The sequence below is a fragment of the Paralichthys olivaceus genome, chromosome 1 (genome assembly GCF_024713975.1).
Source record: "Paralichthys olivaceus isolate ysfri-2021 chromosome 1, ASM2471397v2, whole genome shotgun sequence".
Lineage (NCBI taxonomy): Eukaryota > Metazoa > Chordata > Actinopteri > Pleuronectiformes > Paralichthyidae > Paralichthys > Paralichthys olivaceus.
This window is the reverse complement of record NC_091093.1, coordinates 20,367,423-20,384,555: the sequence shown is the minus strand read 5'-3', so window position 1 is coordinate 20,384,555 and position 17,133 is coordinate 20,367,423. Positions and strand designations below refer to the sequence as shown.

The 17,133-nt window shown below is 40.7% G+C and overlaps 1 protein-coding gene across 1 annotated transcript; it reads left to right on the top strand.

Moving 5' to 3' along the window:
- Positions 1 to 11,479: 11,479 nt before the first annotated feature.
- Positions 11,480 to 17,133, top strand: cilp (cartilage intermediate layer protein, nucleotide pyrophosphohydrolase). The gene is made up of 8 exons (XM_020080048.2): positions 11,480 to 11,599; positions 12,363 to 12,518; positions 12,909 to 13,178; positions 13,265 to 13,444; positions 13,562 to 13,867; positions 13,957 to 14,065; positions 14,182 to 14,330; positions 14,469 to 17,133. Exons 2-8 carry the CDS (start codon positions 12,455 to 12,457, stop codon positions 16,826 to 16,828), a joined length of 3,438 nt encoding a protein of 1,145 aa, XP_019935607.1. The 5' UTR covers positions 11,480 to 11,599; positions 12,363 to 12,454; the 3' UTR covers positions 16,829 to 17,133.

The following is a 17,133-nucleotide window of genomic DNA, read 5'->3' as shown; positions in this document are numbered from 1 at the left end:
TTATCAAAATCAAATGAAATAAAAATAGAGATATCAATATTGCCTACAGGTTGTTTTACAATTCCGTTATCTAACATTAATCATCTCTTCTCGGCCCAGGAATGTGCACAATTTATAGTTATCAGCTCGGGTCCTCTTCACCACCAATAGAAAAAGGCTCGACTGTACGTATATGTTAGCATGTGGTTTAAACACACATTGTCCTGCTCCCTCTCCCTGCTCCTGCCTCTGAGCTGAGAGGATGTCATACAAGCAAGCTAAAGCAGAAGACAATGAGGAAAAACAAATCTGCCACCAACGCTGTAATTGGGTAATAAGGTAAAGCAAGATGAGACATTTAGTGTCCCTGCTGGGAGGAGAATGGCCCATTACACAGTGATTTCCCCAAGCATGATTATTACATATGGTATGTAAAGGCACTATGCTATAGTGACCAGTTAATTACATCCATTACTCAGGACTGGTTGGCAACTTCACACTGGGAGAAACACACGCGCACACGCGCACACACACACACACACACACACACACACACACACACACACACACACACACACACGCGCATAGAGGAACAGAACGTACAATCACATTTCCTCATGCACATACAGGAGCAGTGTGTTTGTACCTGGAAGTGATTGATCAGTCATTTCTCAGAGCTGCACACATTGATTATCAAAGCCACAGCAGAAGAGGAAGCTGGCAGAGTGAAACCTGTTTGTCGATTGTTTGAAGAATAAGAAAAAAACCCCATTTCTCTTCGTGATAACATTTCTGCTCACAGGTGCAGTTTTGACCTTTAAAGTCGTCTCTGCGAACCTTTCGAAGCCTCTGTGGTTTCATGGGAACCTGTTCTCTGAACAGAGCTGCAGAATGGCTGAGTGCATTTATTCATCCAAACCTTTTGTTTTCACTTAAAATCCACATCAGACTTCTGCTGGGACTGAAATGATTAAATTTTTTGTGTTGGCTGACAGATCTCATATGAACACTCGTTATTCATTTAGTAGATGTTGCTGTGATGGTGTGAAAGGTGTCAGTGAAAATCCACTGACAAATGGTGACACCTAATGGCAAGATGGAGGAGTCTGACATTCCTGTTGTGAATTATCTGAAGATCAGACCTGGGTTCAACAGTATCTGAAAATCTTCTCTCACGACAATGTGAGACGCTGCTCAGACTCAGATACTGACTTCACTCTCAGGCTGCGTTAAATCTCCAAATGTTGTTTCCTGCTGATATCAAGAGAAACCTGTTACTGTTTGTAAGAAAACACTTCACACACACCTCTAAAAACATGGATGATCCTGTTTTTACAATATCAGAAACATCTTGTAACCCACTGTCTGTTTGGTGCATTTCATAAATCACAGTGAAACGGTTTCATGGATGTTTCGCCAAATTTAAATCATCACTTTAAATAAACTTGGCACAATAAAGAAGCCAGAGATTAAGATTTCAACATGCAGATAATATACGTGTCTGCAAAGTGATTCATTTTTTAAAAGAACCAAAATGATCTCACTTCCTCAGGTCAGTTTCTCTTCCACCTTTAAATGAGGTCAACGTCTAAATTGTTTCTCAATTTCAGTTCCAACTAATTGTTTCACTGCCACGAGGCCAGAGGACAATTAATAAGTGATAATTTGAATTGTTTGATGAATGTGTGATCAATATTTCATCAGCTTTTTTTTTACATGTGCAGCTCAAATGAAGACCACCACCAGAGAGCAGCAGTGTCACTTGTGACCTCCGTGAAAATGTCTCAACTTAAACAAGACAAGCATGAGTTGAATAAGTAATGTGGTTTTTAAAACCTGTAAATTCACTCACAGAGTTTGTGCTGTAAAATACAACCTTTAGACAGAAAAGAAAATGTAAGGAGAGAAATGAATCATTAAAATGATTTCTGACACCTAAACACAGAAGCATAATGAGCCTAAAAGTGTGACCTGTATCTAATTAATAATCTTTAATCAGTCGTAATCATTAAGTTTCCGAGGCAGTGTTTGTTCGTACTCTGTGAGCATGTGTTTTGGGAGCCTTCAGATTTGATGGTTTTCCCAGCCACAGCGTTTCCTGCTTGCCGACTGTAAATGGCCACAAAGGAAGTTTTTTAGTGTTTGGCTGAGCACAGAATGAATTATGGGACATTCACATTTTTGAAAAGAGACACGGATGAAATCATTTCTAATACTGCACATCTGACAAGGTTCAGTCCTCATTGAACACTGACAGTTATCTAAACATCAGCTGCACAGAACAAACTGGGGCCAGTTTTCAACAGACTGAAACTGTAAGTTAATTATCTCATTTAATTAACTGGTAGAATTTGTTATTCTACAAGAGAAGTAATTGCAAAATAAATGAAGAACAGAAAGAGCAAAATGACTGACGGATGACCACATGTTTTTGGTACATAGATGTTATTGAGCCAAATAAACCTTTGAGTTTTTGTGAACTTTCTCCTACATGCAAAAACACCATGCACACTGTCACTGATATTAACATTTAAACGTTTCTCACACAACACATGAGGACAACAGTAAAAATACAATATTACAATATTAATTTGAGATGAAAGATTTTGTCTCGCGAAGTCAGTTTTTCTCATGTCGCCTTTTCTCCTTTGTCTGGAATAAAGCCATTAAACCGTCTCAGGTTCCCAGTAGATCTGCATTTTTTTGTCTGAATTTAAAAACCACACGCTCTATTCATCCAGTAGCCAAGACTGTTGCTCTGATTGCAGACAGATGTTGGTCCCAAAAAAGGACACAACAATAGACTGTATCTCTGTGTTGAAGATTAGCTCTGTGTTACAGTATGTTACACGTTCATGTACACTCACGTAGATTAACATGCCAATATTATGGCCTAAAGTTTTCCAAAAGACCCTAATCTAAAGCAGGTTTGAATCAGTGATTATGAGCAGAAAATTGTTCACGTAACTGTTTTAATCAGAGCAGAATCCGTCCTGACTCTCAGATGAAAGCTCAGCACCAGAGGTAACATGAGCAGCTGCAAAAGACCTCGAGCTACTTTTAGGGGAAATTCAAGTGCTCCAAGACTGACGTCTTGTTTGTGTTGTGAGACTGAATAATAACGAGGGTCCAGTGGGGATATCAGATTTCCACTGTGATTGGTTTGATGAGTAGTGAGTTTGATGAAGGAACTGAAGGAGCTCCAAGGCAGTGAGGTCATGTGCTTCAGAAAAACATCGACAGAAGGTGTTTGCACAATCATCGAATGGTGATGTAGCTGTTAGTAATCACCTTAGTCATTTAGTTCATGATCAACAGTAGAAATGTTTGTTTTTTATTTGTTGCTGTCTTGTATGGGGGTCAATATTGTGTGTGTGTGTGTGTGTGTGTGTGTGTGTGTGTGTGTGTGTGTGTGTGTGTGTGTGTGTGTGATTGTACAGCTATCTTTGTGAGGACCAGTTTTAGCCTTTAACCTATGAAGTGAGGACATATTGGCCGGTGCTCACTTTGTCATCCCCCTTTAATGGACTGTTTGGGGGTCAAGACCTGGTTTTAGGGTTAGAATTAGGTTTAGGTCAGGTTAAGGGATAGGGTTAGGCATTTATTTTGGATGGTTAGCATTAGGGTTAGGGTTAGGGTTAGGGTAAGGGGCTGGGGAATGCATTATGCCCATGAGTGTCCTCACAAAGAAGCTGTACAAACGTGTGTGTGTGTGTGTGTGGAGAGGTGGAATTGCTCTATATCTGTGTGTAATCAGATTTGTACATTTGTAAAAGAATCTGTAAATGTGTACTAGGATTTTGTACAAGGATCAGCACATGTGCAGACTCATCTGCAGATGCATGGATCTGTTAATGTGTAGGTGAAACTTTAAATGTGTGCATAGATTTTAATGGCTTAAAAAGAGCTGTAAATACAGACAAGTCATCAACTCCGACAAGTCTTATAATTGGTCGTCGTTTCCCCTGTGAGTTTTTGCTACACTTCCCGTGTGGGTAAGAAGGTGTTTTGGGAGACACGTATGTATTTAATTCCAGTAAACCTCACAGAGTAACTCTTCAGCTCCACCTCAGGGTGTTTACCTACACAGCTCTGCCTCAGACTGGATATTCTCAGTTGTTCTTAGCTGGAACATGAACACTGTTTTTGCAATGTGCAACAGTTTTTCTTATTACGCAACGGTAAAATCCTGTCCAGAATTGTTCTTGATGATGATCTGCGACTCCTGACTCCTTCTCTCTCACAGATGCTTCAATACTATATCATAATACGTTGCTGATATGGTTGTAGCACCTACTGTTTGTCTTATTAAGAACGTTTTTTGAAAACCTTTGTTTTTGATTGGAATCCCAGCTTGTTCGGGATCTTTCTGTGTGGAGTTTGTTCTGCATGTGTCTGCAGAGACATGTAGTGGATAGTAGTGGATTACTCAGGTTAATTGGACACGCTGAAATCGACCGTAGGGGTGAATGTGACTGGTTGTTTGTCTCTGTAGGCCCTGTGAGACACTGGCAACCTGCTCAGGGTGCAGCCCACCTCTCACCCATCAGTTGGGACTGGCCCCAGTTCAGCGGAGGCCACAAGGAAAAGCGGAATAGACAATGGATGGATGTATAAACACATAATAAATCATCTTATCTGAAGCAATGTTTTCAGGATCACACGTGTGTAATTCTATCATTTTGCCAGTGGCTAGAACTGCTCTCATCTGCGGCTGATATGATTTCTTTTTACTGTAAACAAGACTAACATTAGATCTCACTCACTCATATGGGTTTTTCCTCAGAGATGCAGCACAGAAAGAGGAGAAGACATCTGACTCCCTGTTTACAGACCAGAGAAGAGATGTTAATTATGAGACAAGGAATGTCAGACCCTGGAAGAGACGTGATGCTGAACAGATTGTTCATGCAGAGTTTTGAAAGGGTGGTTTTAAATGTTCTTCTCTCAGCATTCACAGGGAGCATCATCATGTCTTTCTTGTCTCTCAGCCTGAGTGAGTCATCTGATCGGGGGAATAGCTCCTTGTCCAACACATCTCTCTCCATTCTCCTGTTCAGCTGCAGATGAATGAAGTCAGATTTTTGAAACAATTTGTATCCTCATGAAAACTTTCTGCCAGCTGTTGAGTTTCCTGTACTTTATGTATCCAGGGACTGAAGAGCATGAATATCTTCACATATATTCTATTTCATTTTCTGGATCAAAATCTGCAATTCTTTCTCTTTTTATTCTTATTCCGTGTTATGAAAACGTGTTAATGTTTCCCTCCATTAATAAAATGAAGCCAGTGTGTTTGGCTCCAACATTTCTCTTCATTCATGTTAAAGAAAGCAGAAAAAAGATAAACCATAATCCATGATTGTGTTATTACCCCAGCCGGATCATCCTTGAGTCAGTTGATGCTCATACACTCACAACTCAACATGAAACACTTATTTGTTTGTTTGTTTATTTGCTATTGATTCTATTTCAACTGCATTTTCACACGAAGTCACTCCAGCAGCTCAGATTAGCTTCAACGTTCCTCTCCTATTTGTACTATTGAATGTCTCAGAGGAACTCTGTCAAATATGAGTAAATAACCCCTGATGATTCAGAGACGTTTGATAAAAAAGACAATAGATCTGAATTATGGAAAATGGAGGATCGAGTATATATTTTTTTACTTTCACATGAGGTCTTTGATCTATTCAAATCAAATATTATTTACATTTTCCTGCTTATGCAAATGGCAAATTGATACATTAATCATTATATTTTATAATACAGATTGATTTGATGAGATTTAATCCGACAGATGAGGACAGAATGACTTGAAGCTGACTGGCTCTCCTGTGTCCTGAACGCATGTGACGTTTAAGTGCTTTAAATAAAATCTGTGCTCCTCCTTGAGCTCAAACATCACAGAAACATTACACAACATAACAGAGGTCTGGAACAAGCAGCTCACTGCAGTTTTCACCTCATGAATTTTTAAAAGGTAGAAGATGATTTTTGTGTCTTCACTTTAATTTGCATACATGAGTCTGACGTGATATTGAACTTGTATAAATTTAGGTTTACAATGATTGTTTTTTAGGGAAAATTCTCCTCCTCCACATCCTCAGGACCGGGGTCTCTGGAGGTCTCCAAACACACCAGAGAAAATGGACGACCCTGTTGAGCACATATCATCTGTCTTCCAGGTCAGCCGCACATGTTTCCAATCTAGCCCTTAATTCTGCATGTCTTCATGCTTTACTGAGCCGGAGCCGGCCAGAAAACATGAAGGAGGCGCTGTAACCTTTACATGTGCTCTCCATATTGTGTCAGCAGAAAAACACATGTCCTCTGCCCCTGCTTCTATCCAGCTTAACAGATCTTTGCAGTCGTGTAAGAGGAAATAGGTTTGCACTGTGGTCCTGTGTGGTATATGGATAATGGGTTGCATCATGCAGAGATGAACTTTTTTCCAACTTTTCCCACTTTTCCATTTTCTTCAAGTGAAATTGCTGCCGTGAGAGTGTCAGTAGTGGGGTCACAAGAGTTTAACAGAAGCATTAAGCATAAACTGGTGGATGACCCTCTCTACCTCCTGAGCCGCAGCCACTCAATGCTACCAATGCATTATTTCACTCTTGTTACGTAGTTTGCAACTGAACCAAAGAATAAGGACATTATGATAAATCTATCAGTAAAACATATAGAATGTTTTCATCTTTGTTTGTTTGCTTGTTTGTTTGCAGGATTATACAATAACCACTCAACCTCGCTTCATGAAATGTTTCTCCACAACAGGCCAGGACAGAGAGGAGGCAGAGGTTAGACAGGGAGCAGTGGGGGGGGGGGGTCCCTGTTAATGACTCTACCAGTGAAACTATGCAGAACTTCTGTTACTGTCATTAGGGGCCCAGCATCGCACAGAGGGAGAGAGCCCACTTCACTTCCTCTACATTTGTACAGAAAAAAGTGGCTTCGATTCATGATTTTGGGAAAGTCCGTCATCTTTCAGCAAACAAGAATCACATATCGGATGAAAACTTCATCACCAGGAGAGATTCTCTCATTGAGGATGAAATTGGTTCGGACAGAGAGCCTCATTAAAACAACCTCAAGAGCTGCACTGGTTATTAAGAATAGACTGAGATAACTGAGACGGCTTCATTTAATACAACACGTTGTCATCGTCTGCTTTAAACCTGATAGATCCAGTTTAGTTGAACATTAATACTGTTAATCATGGGTTTAATGCAGTAGTAGAAGAATTATTCAGATGTTTTGCACAAGTAAATGAAGTAGTACAACAGTGTAGAGATACTGCATTACGGAACGTAACTAAAAGTCATGCATTTTAACTTTAAAAATACAGAGTAATTGGTAACAAAATATACTTTAAACATCGACATAATAATATTTTTTGTTTGTTTGTTTTAGTTATTTGTTCTTGATACTAATAATAATACATAATAATGTATTATTATTGATTATATCTTGTATTATCTCTCTATATTAGCAAATAGACAGTGGTAACTAAAATGACCAAATAAATGTAATGGAGTAAAAAACTATTGTTACCTTTTAAACTAGTGGAACTTTAAAGTAGCAGACAAAGGAAATAAGTAATTAAGAAATTGTATTTAATTACTTGTAAATGTACTTTGTGTGATAATAAGAGGTTTTTATACAGTTTAACATATTGAGTATGTTTCTAAACAAAAGCTAACATTAACATAGAAAACAAACATTGTTTGCATTGTACATTTTAATAATAAATAAAAACAGTCTGGCAGAGAAATTAACTAAAACTATGAAACCGTTGTTCATGCTGTGGAAACTAACTTGTCTGAACTGTGACCTTGTTGTATCAGATCTGATGTTTGCAACACAACAGTATCTTTTTAAAATGTGTCAGTATTCACATCTGTATGGAAACTTCTGTCAGCTAATTCTTTTATGTCCCTTATGCAGAAGCAGTAACAGAAAATACTAAGAAAAAGGTTTTATTGTTAATTATAAAATTGTGCTGTGCATTAAATTTTGGTTTCTAGATGTCGAGTAGTGTATTTGTTTATTTGTTAGCAGGATTAAACAAAAACTACTGGATGGGTTATCACAAAAGTTGGTGGTCAAGAGAGAACCCATTAGAGTTTTGTACGGACACAGGAGTTCCTTTTTTACTTTTCTTTTAAATTGTTTCTCAAAGAAAAATTTATTGATCTGAAAAAAAAAACATATCTAGGGGACTGATATTTATGTGTGTGTTGCAGATCCAAATAAAAAACCTGGATTTAGGGAATTTAAATGTGGTTTCTTCAGGGGGACTGTTGGGCTGGAGGTATGAGCTCTACTGAGTGAAGTTCTAGTTTTTAATGGCTTTATATCCATGTGGGAAATGTAAGAAACTATTGGAAAAAAATCTTAAGATGTTAAAAAATACTCTAAAAACTGCAGTTTCTAACAGTGCTTGAATAAATGCACATCCATCACTATAAAATAAAGCTGCAGCCGAGTAATTAAGGACTAAAATGAAACACATAATTAAACTAAACATAAAAAACAAAATAATGAAACAACTTTCTGTTGTCACATAAAATCTGTCAGTTATTTAGTGTTGATGACAGATGTTGCCAGAGGTTGAATAAATACCAGCCAGATGACAGAAAACCTCATGTATGACATTAACTTAAAAAAAACAAAGAAGAGGAAACTAATCCATAAAAAGTCGTGCTTGATGGAGCTGCACAGATTTTGCACATGATTTATGTCTGGAATCCAGTTACAGGCTGTTGTTTGGCAGAACATAAGACTATGTCTTCTTCTGTTGCCAAGAGACCAAACTTTGTGTTTTTGTGTTTGTGTGTCCAACCTCGCCTCATCCTCACTGCTTTCATATCCTTCCTTTTCTCACTTTTCCACATCATTACTCACAACCGCTGTCGTCCTTCTTTACAACGTCCTTTGAGGACATCATTACAGAAAGCTACTGCCAGAGCCTGACACCCGGAGACCATGCACTGTACACAGGCTGGTGGAGAAATTATTATATTTTTGGTAAATGTAAGATATATTTAAGCACTTTAGCTCCTCTCGTAAGATAAGCTAAGACAAGATACGATTAGATGAATTTATTAAAAGCTGCTGTTAGTTTAGTTTGAGCCAAGATGTCTGAACCAAAGTCTGTGAAACTCACATGAGCGTTTTAATGAAAACATCTGTAGTCTCATGTCTGACAGACAAACATGTCATATGAACATGTATTGTTTTTGTTCTTCTGTCTCCTGTTTTAACCAACTGACACTGTTTCCTCACACTGCTGAGCAAAAAAACAATCATTGGTGTGAGAGACAAACACGAAGAGAGGTTGTTCAACATGACTGACTCATCTCCTGACCCTGTTTCTGGGAGCATCTACACATTACGAGCACAATTTACTGTGTGTAGCCACAGATCGACCTCGATTCAAAGCTAAGTTTCCCACTGAGACAAAGTAATTTGTCCTCTCACCTCGTCTGAGAACTGAAAGACGTCTGGAAGGACAGAGGTGCAGCAGCAGGTTATATTCCTCCCTCCTGGGTGTTCTTTGCCTTGTTACTGACACGGTGAGGTCAACTACTGGAAGCTGTCTGGGAAAACAGCAGATATGGAGGATCACAGGATCTAACAGACCAACACAAGTGTATTCTTAGAATCTGCCCCACGTCTCTTTCTCACACACTCACAGATATTAGAATCCTGTGTGCATGATTTTTTTCATCAAGATCAATGAATTATTCCGCAGGGGTGAAAACAACCTCCTTGTCAGAGGTAAAGAAAGTAGCCACATGTTGAGATAAACTCTAAGAATCATCCCTTCTTGTTCAATAATATCCTGGTTTAGGTGTAATAAGTGAGATCGGTGTGAAACAATCTATTTATATTCCACTTTTTAAACAGTTGTGTTTGCTATTTATGTCCAAACAACTGTGTCTTTATGTCAAATTGTTTTAATCCAATCCTTTGTATTTTCATTCTGTGTGTTCACTATGGAGATGCACTGAAATTAATTACTTGGCTGTGCAATAACAAGTAAAGGCATTATATAATAATATCAATCTTTTATAGTGTCTTTCAGCTCCTTGTTTTGGTTTTGTTGACTGTTTTGTGTTCACACGTTGCAACTTTGTCCAGCTACTTTCAGTGAAGAAGTAAAGCAGCTGTAAAAACAAACAGACAAAGTCAGCAACTGCTGCCTGCATCCGTTTCAAGACACTAGTACTTGTGTAGTGTGCTGTGAATGGACCAGGCCCAGTCTACATCCAGGACATGGTTAAACCTTCGCTCTACATCTACCAATCGGCTTGCTGCTCCCTCACTGCCAGCTAAAATCTCGACTGTTTGCTGTCCTGTTTATAGATATATATTAAAAAACATTAGTTTAGTTGCACTTATATGGCACTAACATATAGCACTTGTAGTTTGGCTTTTTGGAAGCAAATTGTAGGTACTTGATTCTTGCTGTTCTGGGTTTTTGTCCTCATGTTTGAATGCACTTATTGTAAATCACTTTAGATAAAAGCGTCAGCTAAATGAAATGTATTGTAATGTAAAACAACTTGGTGATGAACATGAGGTGTTTAGCTTTTAAAAGAGCCACATACTTCACTCAGGAGGCAGCAGGGACCAAAAGAAAGAAAAGGCGAAAGAGTGAAGATGAATTTACATTCACCGGGCCAGAAATACACATTTAAAGAGTTGATTATGTTGCTGTATTTGTATAAGTGGCCCTATGGTCCCACTAAAACAAGATGTAGCTTAATGCTCTTTTTACTTAATGTTCATTTTTTTTAATCAAAGTTACACTGACATGAGTTTATGTGCAAAATCATATAATATCTTTACTCAATGACCTGGCTGTGTCAAATTTACGCTGTGTGGTTGCAGATTTAAAATGAAATGGCCTCTAGTCAGATGTGTAACTGTAACTGGCCTGTTTGCATTAGGTAACACTATGCAGATGCAAGCTGCACATGATGTAAAGAACAGGAGCAGGCAGGACGTTAGTTTGAATGTTTTCTTCTGTAGATAGTGGATATTAAATGTTGTTTACTCTATGCCACAAATGTCCACATGAGGTATTCTGTAAATGTACTCTGACTACTGTACTTAAAGTGTAATGTGTGCTCAAAGGGGCTTTATTTAACACACATTAGAACGCTAATGTGCAGTATTAGGATCTCGTACTGATCTCATTCTGCTTGTTCTGCACACTCTGCCTGCACAGAAACAGAAACATTCAGGCTGAGGAGACAAATGCCCAGTTAGACTCAATCAGCATTGATCTTGAACACAGGGGGTCGATTTATTAACACCACGCATTTGTTACTCAGACCCCCCCGACTGTCCCTCTTTCATACGTAGCACTATTTAATAAACCATTGCGTGTCACAAGTGTACAATGGAAGTGATAAATTGTAAGGATAATAGTGTAATCAAAAGACACCTTGGCAAACTGCCGAGAGGGGAGGTGGGAGAGGCAGGGGCGCTGGAGGCAGAGACGTATAAAAGAGACAGTGAAGGAGTGTGTTGGACCAGAGTGAGGGAAGAGAAGAGGAGGAGGAGAGACAAAAAAAGAAAAGAACAGGATATTGCGCTCAAAAAGGTAAGGAGAAAAACATGTATTAAAAAGTTGATGTGTCTAGCTCAACTCAGCTCAACTGTACTTTATGAATATCACAATCTGAATGCAGCTGGATGGGTTTTGTATGTACGACTAAAACCTTCAGTAAGAACTTCGATGTTACAGTTTATTCTCATTTCTGTGGCTTTTATTTCAATATTGTCATTTGCAATTTGTCAACCTAATTTAACTGAAATAAAACTCTATTCTTAACGTATGTAACTTCTCCTGATCAAACTTAATGTATTCATTCTTTCATTAATAAAAACTATAAATATTTTCTGTTCTTTTAACTTAGAAGAGAAGGTGCCAAATGATTATGTCGTCAAAATATTTGCCAGTGTACAAATGCAAACCCTGAGAGTGTGTGTGTGTGTGTGTGTGTGTGTGTGTGTGTGTGTGGGTGTTTGGATTGTGTTGCCAGTTTTTTGTCAGTGGATGCAGAAATGTTTGAGCGCTCCCCTGACAAATGGTGATGGATAACACAGATGTGTAATCTGAGTGGGGGGCTCTGTCCAGCCATTTTTTTTACCCTAAAACCTAAAAGGCATAAGCATAGAATAAATCCTTAAATACCCATTTTTCATTTGTTCTTGATAGGAACTATTGTTTTATTCACATTGTTCAAGTTTAACACAAACTCAACTAAAGTATGTATTTTTTTAACTGTCTCATATCAAAGTGTTTTCAATTGTTTCTGTTGTTTCTTCACATTCATCTGATCTTAATCTTCTCTTCCCACCAGGAAGTGGACTCATTCTTTTTTGAGCTCCTGGTGTGAAACGCACAAACCTGAGGTGAAAGTTCAGAGGTCAGAGTTGACGACAGAGAGTGAAAATGTCACTGAAGCCTCTTCTGCTCATCTGGGGAATCACTGCAGCCACTGTTGTTACTGCTCAAGGTGGGTCTCTCACAAAGATGCTGAGATTTCTGTTTTCCAGTCATGTCAGTGGCAACTCAGCCTCACTGGAAAACAAATTTCAAATAACATTCAGATTGAGACATTTACATACTTAACAACACAAAGTTGACTACGTTTTCCCTATCAGTGAAAAGACTGATCAAACTTTATGAAAAACTGAGTCTGTTCTAAACATAAATTTAATTACATTTTTCAGATTTTACAGATACACATCACTGCACCCATATTTAATTTGTCTTAAATACATATCTGTATGTGTGTACAGTGTACGGTTAAAAGTGTACTAGGCCTTTTTGTTGGTTTAGTCATATACTGAACTCAGTAAGTATGAGCTGCTACCCAGGCCATGTCTGTTTCTACACTCTCTAGAAAACTACGAGTGGACCACATGGTTCAACGTTGATCACCCCGGAGGTCGTGGAGACTACGAGCAGCTGGAGGCCATTCGCTTCTATTACCGTGCACGAGTTTGTGAGACACCACGGGCAATTGAGGCCAGAACCACTGAATGGATCCCAGCCCGTGAGACTGGGGAGACGGTCCATGCAGACCCGACGGTGGGCTTCTGGTGCCTCAATGAGGAGCAAGGTCCCAAACGCAACTGCTCCAACTATGCAGTCCGCTTCCTCTGCCCTAAAGGTTTGTTCTTGAAGCATCTTTAAGATTCATTCAAATATCCAAATTTGGGCATAATTGAAGATTATTTGTTCACAATTTTCCAACAGTTATCAGTGTGAACATTCAGGGTACCTGGGGCCCTTGGTCAGACTGGAGCCCATGCCCTGCCGCCTGCGATGAAGTGAGGGTCCAACTACGCTCCAGAAACTGCCAGTCTCACTCCATGCCTTGCAGTGGCCCTAAAGTAGAAGAGAAAGAATGCAATGGACCTGAGTGCCCAATGACAAGTGATGTAGTCCATATTAAGTTGAAGAAATTCTTCTGCACTCTGATTCTTGAGTGAGCATAAACACATCTAATCTGTGACGCACTAAATTTTGTATTTGTTTTGTTCGACTGCTTAGATTGTTTCCTGCAATGTGCGGTGGGGAAGGTGAATGCTGAGTGTGACGCATGCATGTGTGAAGAGCACATCCTGTTGGGTTCTGTACGTGGTGCTGGAGGTCTCATCGCTGAAGGAGCTACGATCCTTCGCAATGGCAAGCTCCTCACCCTTACTGACCACAACGGACATTTCCGCATCCCCGGTATCTGCCCTGATGGCAACACCACGCTGACGGTCGGCCTGCAGGGTCATGTCACCCATAACGTTGTTGTGCCAAACAGCTCTGAACGCACATCTGTCCTCAGTGTCCAGCTGAAAAGAATAGGTACAATCAATGTCTGTGGATTACAGTTCACATTACCTGCTGTAGCTGTATGAGATTTATATATTTCATCTCCAATTGTCATTCATCAGAGAAGCTTCATGTGTTGAGCAACCCCGACAGCAAGGCCAGGAGGCAGGGACAAACTGCTGCCTTCTGCTGTAAAGTGGCGGGAGCACCACAGCCAGACAAATACCAATGGTATGATTTGTCATATTGAAACAATCATCCACAGATCAACTATATCCCATAAATATAGGATATAAGTGATACCTTTGCATCTGCTGTCTGTCTTTCCTTGTCTGTGACAAAAACAGGTTTCATAACGACAGTCTCCTGGAGAAGCAGACTGGGAGCACCTTGGTCCTAAAGGATCTGCTTCTTGAGCAGGCTGGGGAGTACTACTGCAGAGCAAGTGGGCCATCTGGTGCTATCAAGACCAAACCAGCTACACTCAAAGTCCTAGGTGTGTTGAAAATAAATTGATAAAAATAGTAAATATATAATAATGTGAATAAAATACTATATCACTGAATATACTGTATTTTAGATAACAGTATGATCAAACTAAATTCCCATTTATATTTCTGTATCTTAAACACAGGTCGAAATGAGCATTCATGTAACCCCAAACCTCAATCCCACCACATCCGTCTTCCACATGACTGCTACCAAAACAGCACAGACTCACTCTATTACGATGTGGGCAAGTGCCCTTCAAATACATGCACTGGAAAGCTGGACAATGGCATCAGGTGCAAAGACAAAGTGGCCTACTGCTGTGGTGTGGAAAAGATGGAGGAAAGGCAGATTACATGCAAAGGCTACCAACTGCCCACCATGGTGGTGACTGAGTGTGGCTGCCAGAAATGTGTGGAAACCAAGGCTATTGTGCACGGTCGGGCCATTGCGGCAGATAATGGTGAGCCAATGAGGTTTGGCCATATCTTTATGAATGGAGTCAGAATCAGCCGCACAGGCTACAAAGGTACCTTCTCCATTCAGGTCCCTCCAGACACAGAGAGGCTAGTCCTGACTTTTGTGGACAACATGCAGAAATTTGTCAACAGCACAAAGGTACTTCCATTTAACACCAAAGGAGGGGCTGTTTACCATGAGATCAAACTTCTCAGAAAGAAAACACCTGTCACCATCAGCTCAGTAGAAACCAACACGTTGGAGCTTGGGGAGGTGGAGGGCCAGGAGGCAATGGTTCAGATCCAGATTCCACCCAATTCCTTTTACAAGGAGAATGGAGAAGCCTTCACAGGTAATGTCAATGCTAGTATAACATTCCTTGACCCAAGAGACGTCTCCACAGCTGCTGCAGCTCAAAGTGATCTCAATTTTGTAGGAAGTGAAGGCGATACCTTACCTCTAAGAACCTATGGTATGTTCTCAGTGGACTTCAGGGGTGAGGAAAACAATGAGCCCCTGAACGCAGGTGAAGTGAAAGTTTTCCTTGATTCTGCTCAGGTGAAGATGTCTGAGCACCTAAACACCATGAAGCTGTGGTCACTGAACCCTGATACCGGCCTGTGGGAGGAGGAGGGAAGTCTGCAGGTGGAAAAGAAAAGAAGAGGCAAAAGGGAGGAGAGAACCTTTCTGATTGGTAACATGGAGATCAGAGAGAGGCGGCTGTTTAACCTGGACGTCCCAGAGAACCGCAGGTGTTATGTGAAAGTGAGGGCCTTCCGCAGTGAGCGCTTCATGCCCAGTGAGCAGGTGGAGGGAGTTGTGGTGAGTCTCATAAACATGGAGCCGACAGCTGGCTACTCCTCTAACCCACGGGCCTGGGGACGATTCGATAGTGTAATCACTGGCTCGAACGGTGCCTGTCTTCCTGCCTTCTGTGATGAACAAAAAGCTGATGCATACTCTGCCTACGTCATGGCCAATCTTGGAGGGGAGGAGCTGGAGGCTGTCCCTTCGGCTCCTAAACTCAATCCCAACCTCATTGGAGTGCCCCAACCTTACCTGAATAAACTGAACTACAAGCGGACCGACCATGAAGATCCGAGAGTTAAGAAAACAGCTTTCAGCATCAACGTTGCGAAACCAAGTCCCAACACAGCCGAGGAAGGCAACGGACCAGTATACCAATTTGAGAAATTGAAAGACTGTGAGGAAGCCCCGTTCAGTGCAGCACACTTCCGTTTCTCAAGAGTGGAAGGAGACCGCTATGATTACAACACCGTGCCATTCAATGAAGACGACCCAATGAGCTGGACAGAGGACTACCTGAGCTGGTGGCCCAAGCCCATGGAATACCGGGCCTGCTACATTAAAGTTAAAATCAGCAGTCCACATGAGATCAATGTGCGGTCCCGTAACATGGGAGGCACCCATCCCAAGACAGTGGGTCAGCTGTATGGCCTCCGAGACACTCGCAGCATCCGTGACATGGACCAGAACACTGTATCAGCTGTGTGTGTGGAGTTCAAATGCAGCGGGATGTTGTATGATCAGGAACGTGTCGATCGCACCCTGGTGAAAGTGATTCCACAAGGAAGCTGTAAGAGAGAGCTTGTCAACACAATGCTTCAGGAGTATCTGGTCAACCACCTGCCCCTTGCAGTCAACAATGACACCAATGAGTTCACTATGCTGGCGCCTCTTGACCCTCTGGGTCATAACTATGGAATTTATACAGTGACGGACCAGGACCCCCGCACAGCCAAAGAGATCGCACTTGGACGCTGCTTTGATGGCACTTCTGATGGTACGTCTCGTGTCATGAAGAGCAATGAGGGTGTGGCGCTGTCGTTCACATGCGGAGATCGTGAGGTTACACACCAGAGTGTTTTCCAGTCCCTGCAGAGCTCTCAGGGTCAGACAGTAACAAGTGTGGTGAGAGGCGAAGGCAGACAGAACCGGCGCCGGCAGAGAGCCAATGCACCCCGCAGCAGTCGTAGACGTAGCACCAGGAACCCCACAGGAAAACGTGCAGAGGCCAAAAGCTAAACACTGAAGGTCAACGAGGAGATCAAATGAGTACCTACAACAGAGGTGGATAGCGTGAACCTTCTGATTTTATAAATTTTATATTGGCTTGTTTTTTTCACGCAACTAAAGGATTAGGCCTATTTCTTGCAGCTTTTTCCCAAAATTGTGCTACGTTATTTTTCAATTGTACTGTGGTCAATATTTACTTGAAACTGTAAATAGAGTATTTATTACATGTGCCTTATAAACAGCTATCAGTGAGCTGATGTGTTATTACATGTAAGATTATTTCAGTAATGTTATAAACAAAGACGGAAACACAA

Coding starts and splice junctions, on each gene's coding strand:
- cilp (XM_020080048.2), top strand. CDS start 12,455: ATGTCACTGAAGCCTCTTCTGCTCATCTGGGGAATCACTGCAGCCACT. Junction 13,179..13,264: donor CCGCTTCCTCTGCCCTAAAG/GTTTGTTCTTGA, acceptor ATTTTCCAACAG/TTATCAGTGTGAACATTCAG. Junction 13,868..13,956: donor TGTCCAGCTGAAAAGAATAG/GTACAATCAATG, acceptor GTCATTCATCAG/AGAAGCTTCATGTGTTGAGC.